This window comes from Octopus sinensis, linkage group LG11, assembly GCF_006345805.1.
Source record: "Octopus sinensis linkage group LG11, ASM634580v1, whole genome shotgun sequence".
Classification (NCBI taxonomy): domain Eukaryota; kingdom Metazoa; phylum Mollusca; class Cephalopoda; order Octopoda; family Octopodidae; genus Octopus; species Octopus sinensis.
In genome coordinates this window covers 73,997,010-74,001,622 of record NC_043007.1, presented here as the reverse complement: position 1 = coordinate 74,001,622, position 4,613 = coordinate 73,997,010, and the positions used below count along the sequence as shown (strand labels likewise).

The 4,613-nt window shown below is 36.8% G+C and overlaps 1 protein-coding gene across 1 annotated transcript in view; it reads left to right on the top strand.

The window, feature by feature from the left end:
• Window positions 1-4,132, top strand: part of LOC118765487 — a 26,727-nt gene extending 22,595 nt beyond the window's left edge. The window contains exon 3 of the mRNA XM_036507715.1: window positions 1,531-4,132. Coding sequence (XP_036363608.1) covers window positions 1,575-2,690 — 1,116 coding nt within the window. The 5' untranslated portion in view covers window positions 1,531-1,574 and the 3' untranslated portion in view covers window positions 2,691-4,132. The remainder of the gene's footprint in view (window positions 1-1,530) is intronic.
• Window positions 4,133-4,613: the final 481 nt, after the last annotated feature.

Genomic DNA, 4,613 nt, shown 5'->3' with positions numbered 1-4,613 from the left:
TTCACAGGCGCACGAACCCTTGTCGTAGTTCTCAGAGAGGTCCAACGTGACACATCGAACGTAAGAAGGCCGACCTACTGAACTGCACGCACGACTCATATTTGCCAGCTGAGTGCCCTTGGCCGCTCCATTTAACGAGTGGGAAAATCCTCGGAAAAGGAGAAGTGGTTGAGGGTAACAGCATGTTCACTGGGGCTACAAACTAATAACTCAGTGACGAGGTCTGTACGAAATGTACATAGTAAGCAGTGGCTGAAGTGTGTGGCACTCGGGGCAGCCTTCAGTTTGCCCCTCTTCACTACAGCTGATCTAAAAGTGCTACCCTCAAAAAGTGCCACCTAGGGCTGTCTAACACTACCTACATTGCTGTTGGTAAAATTAGTGCCAACATAATGTATGTTTCTTTATTACCCACAAGGGGCTAAACATAAAGGGAACAAACAAGGACAGACAAACGGATTAAGTCGATTATATCGACCCCAGTGCGTAACTGGTACTTAATTTCTCGAACCCGAAAGGATAAAAGGCAAAGTCGACCTCGAAGGAATTTGAACTCAGAACGTAACGGCAGACGAAATACAACTACGCATTTCGCCCGGCGTGCTAACGTTTCTGCCAGCTCGAACATAATATAGTAAGAATACATATAGTAAGAAGAATACATTTGCTAAACATGTATAGAAAGAAACAGGACTGGTAAATAATGTGGTTCAAATCTTTGAAGAAATGAAGTAAATTTTTAAGTCTTCCAGCAGTCTAATATTCAGGACCGTCTTAGTAACATTATAGGCCTCCAGGCAAATCAATGCAACGGGCCCTATAGTATTTATTTATTGACAGCAAGCCATACCATACATAGATCAGAATGAGGCCCTTAGACCCATAAGGACTGTAGGCAACTGCCCAGTAGGAAAGGCAAAGTCGACCTCGGCATACTGGGCAGCATGGTACGATATTGGCGGCGAGCTGGCAGAAACGTTAGCACGCCGGGCGAAATGCGTAGCTGTATTTCGTCTGCCGTTACGTTCTGAGTTCAAATTCCGCCGCGGTCGACTTTGCCTTTCATCCTTTCGGGGTCGATAAATTAAGTACCAGTTACGCACCGGGGTCGATATAATCGATTTAATCCGTTTGTCTGTCCTTGTTTGTCCGCTCTGTGTTAAGCCCCATGTGGGTAGTAAAGAAATAGATATTGGTACTATTCCAATATTAAATTAAATAAAACATGCTTAATTATATTAATATTTGCAGATGCCACGGATTTTTGTCAGTGAACAAGTCGCAGTCTTAAAGCGACGAAAATATTTTGACAAATTAAACTTAAATGTTGAAGTGAATCGAACGGCTTTTGTGTGTTTCTTAAATGGCTTACAAACACCTTCCACGCTGCAATTGTTTTCGTTTCAGCACACGATCTCAGATCAAATCACTTGCTATGCAAGTACATCTCCTATATTAATATTATTGTTGTTTAACTGAAATGAATGTTAAATTTTGTTTTTAATCATTCTTTTTTTTTTCTTTTTGCAGTGAAGTAAAGAATACTGGTTTGCCAAACTCGACACCAGCCAATTATGATGCGGCGCAACCAATTCTTAATCTTTATTGCAGTCATTTACATTATTATGACTGTAGGGATTGTGTCTTATTTCAAGCAATTTTCAATTTCATTAGAACTTACTACGCCGTCAATTATTACTGATGCCAATTTCAATAACAATATTTTAAAACAATCTTTTGAGTTTCCAAAAGATTTTAACTACACTTTATCCGTTAACGACACGTGTCGTTCAGAAAATGTACCAAATCAAAATCAAACCAGAAACAAAGCCTTTCTTACGCTTTTCACAACGTGGAACAGCAAAGACCAGAAGCATAAAATACACATCAATTCTTTAAAAAACTGGTTATCATTAGGTTATGATGTCAGAGTGATTCTGTTCCTCAATGATTCAGTGAATTATTCTGAATGTTCCTGTCCAAATTGCGAAATATGGTCAGTTCCGGTGGCTGGTGAAGTTGGTGTGCCTATACTTAAGCATATGTTTCTCTATGTTTTAAGAAATATCAACAGCACTTTCTACGCTTACGTTAACTCAGACATACTGTTCAATTCGAACCTTATACCAACATTAGAGTTGATTGATCAGAAAATCGATTACTCAACTTCTCCAGTATTCATAGTCGGTCGTCGGACAAACGTAATGAATCTCACAGAACAAGAAGCTTCCAGTAGTTCTTCTATCGAAAATGCAGCACGCCATCGCGGTAAAATTTTCCGTTCGGACGCTGAAGATTATTTCTTTACAACTAAAAACTATCCATGGGAAAATATTCCTGAATTGATTGTTGGTAGTCCAGCTTACGACAATTGGTTGGTCACTTATTCTTTATTATCTCGTTTTGTTGTGATTGACGTTACAAACACTGTTCTTGCCGTTCACCAAACAACCCAAGTTGGAAACTATGAAGGTTTCCAAAAGAACTTCAAACAGTACAACAATAAGCTTCTTGCCACTAAATATAACGACACAAATAGCGTCCGTTCAGGACATACCGTCTGTACAGATCTCCAAACAAAGATTTCAAATAAGAAAATAGTTCTAATGGAAAGGCGAACTAATATTTGCCGCAGAATCCACAAGAAAATCATTGGAAAAACAGCGATTAAAACCCCGTGGCGCATGTAAGGTACCCAAATTCACAAAAACACACATGCAACTAATGTGTGAGCGTAAGTGTATGTGCATGTGTATATGTTCACGAGTGTTGTGTGTGTGTGTGTGTGTGTGTGTGTGTGTGTGTGTGTGTGTGTGTGTGTGGTGTGTGTGTGATAAACTATAAGGGAAGAAGTGTTGTGTACTATCACTTATTTCAATGTTATTGCCTTGTAATTTTTTTTTAAACAAAGAATAGCAGATGGTTATCAAGGAAAAAGAGTCAAAAGAATTTTGGAACCTAACATGTTTGAATGGGTTAGTAGGCATGCGTATGCGGTTGATCGTGTATGCATGCGTGTAAATAAGATTAAAATGCTCATAACAATGAGTTGATATTTGTGAAGAATATATGAATTTCAGTGACAAGAAAATGGAAGTAAAATTTCAAATATTTTTTAATCATGTTTTTCTATTATCACGTTGTGAAATTCAACATTTTATTTTAATACACTAAATTTTGGGGTAAGGGATTCATGAACATTTTTCTCACTATCAAATGTTTGCACCAAACAGTACAATAATAAGCTTCTTACCAGTAAATGTAACGACACAAAGAGCGTCAACACTTTATTTTCAGCAACACTTGCAAACCTTTAGATTTTTGTGCTGCACTTCATCAGTTTTTCTCCGTCCTGTGTTTAGTTAATGGTGTGAATGAATTTGGTTTAAGTTGTTGTTTTTTTTTTATAAGTTATCCTGTAGGAATATTGGTGCCAAACTCTACAAGGAGTTCAAAAGATACACTCTTGTAAGGAGGTTTTACTTTTAAGTTGCTAGCAAAAGCTTTACGAGATCACAGCTACCATGGCGTACTAGCTTCGATGGACTATTGAAACATCTTGAGGCGCTGTATGTCAAAGTATGTATTTATCTCTGCTTAAAAAAAAACTTTCAGTAAAACCTTAATTAAACCATTCAGTCAACATTAAGTGAAAGTGCGTGGCTTAATGGTGAAGGATTCAGCTCACGATAATAACATTGTGAGTTCGATTTCCGGTGGTACGTTGTGTTCTTGATCAAGACACTTTTATTTCACGTTGCTCTAATCTGCTCAGCTCTCAAAAATGAGTTGTACCTGTAGTTTTGTCACATTCTGTGTCACACTGAATCCACTTGAAAAAACTACGCGAGTGCGTAGAGTGCTCAGCGACTTGCACGCTAATTTCACGAACAGGTTGTTCCATTGATCGGGTTCAACTGGAACACTCGCCGTCGTTAACCGACGGAGTGCCTGGGCCAAGTGCGAATTAGATCGTTTCAACTTTAGCTTCAAAATTGAATTTATTTAGTAAGAAATAACTGGTTGCATAGTACTACAAGAAATAGCTTGTCACTGCTACGACAAAAGATTCTTAGGAAAAGTCTTAGAAACACACATCTTAGAAAATGAGATATATATATATAATATATATATAATATATATATAATATATATATATATATATATATATATATATATTATATATGTATATGTATGTATGTATGTATATATATATATATATATATATATATATATATATATATATATATATATATATATATATATATATATATATTTAACGGCGGTGCATCAGCATGGCCGCAGCTCTGAGCTGAAACAAGAAAGAAAAAATATATATATATAGTTTGCAGTTCCATTATAGTTAGGATCAACAAAAAACGTAGTCTAGTGAGGGATAAATATCATTTTATAAACACAATTTACAAAAAAAAAAAAAGTACTAACAGTTTCATGCTCTAGAGATACCATAATTTGGCTAATCTATATAATGTGTCATGTACCTCCATGCAATCTTTCAGGTTCAGTGCATATCGCTGAATGTATTTAAAAACCGAGACGATGGTCTATGTGGAAGCACGAAGGAAAAAGAATGAGCAGAAAAAAGGACGAAGA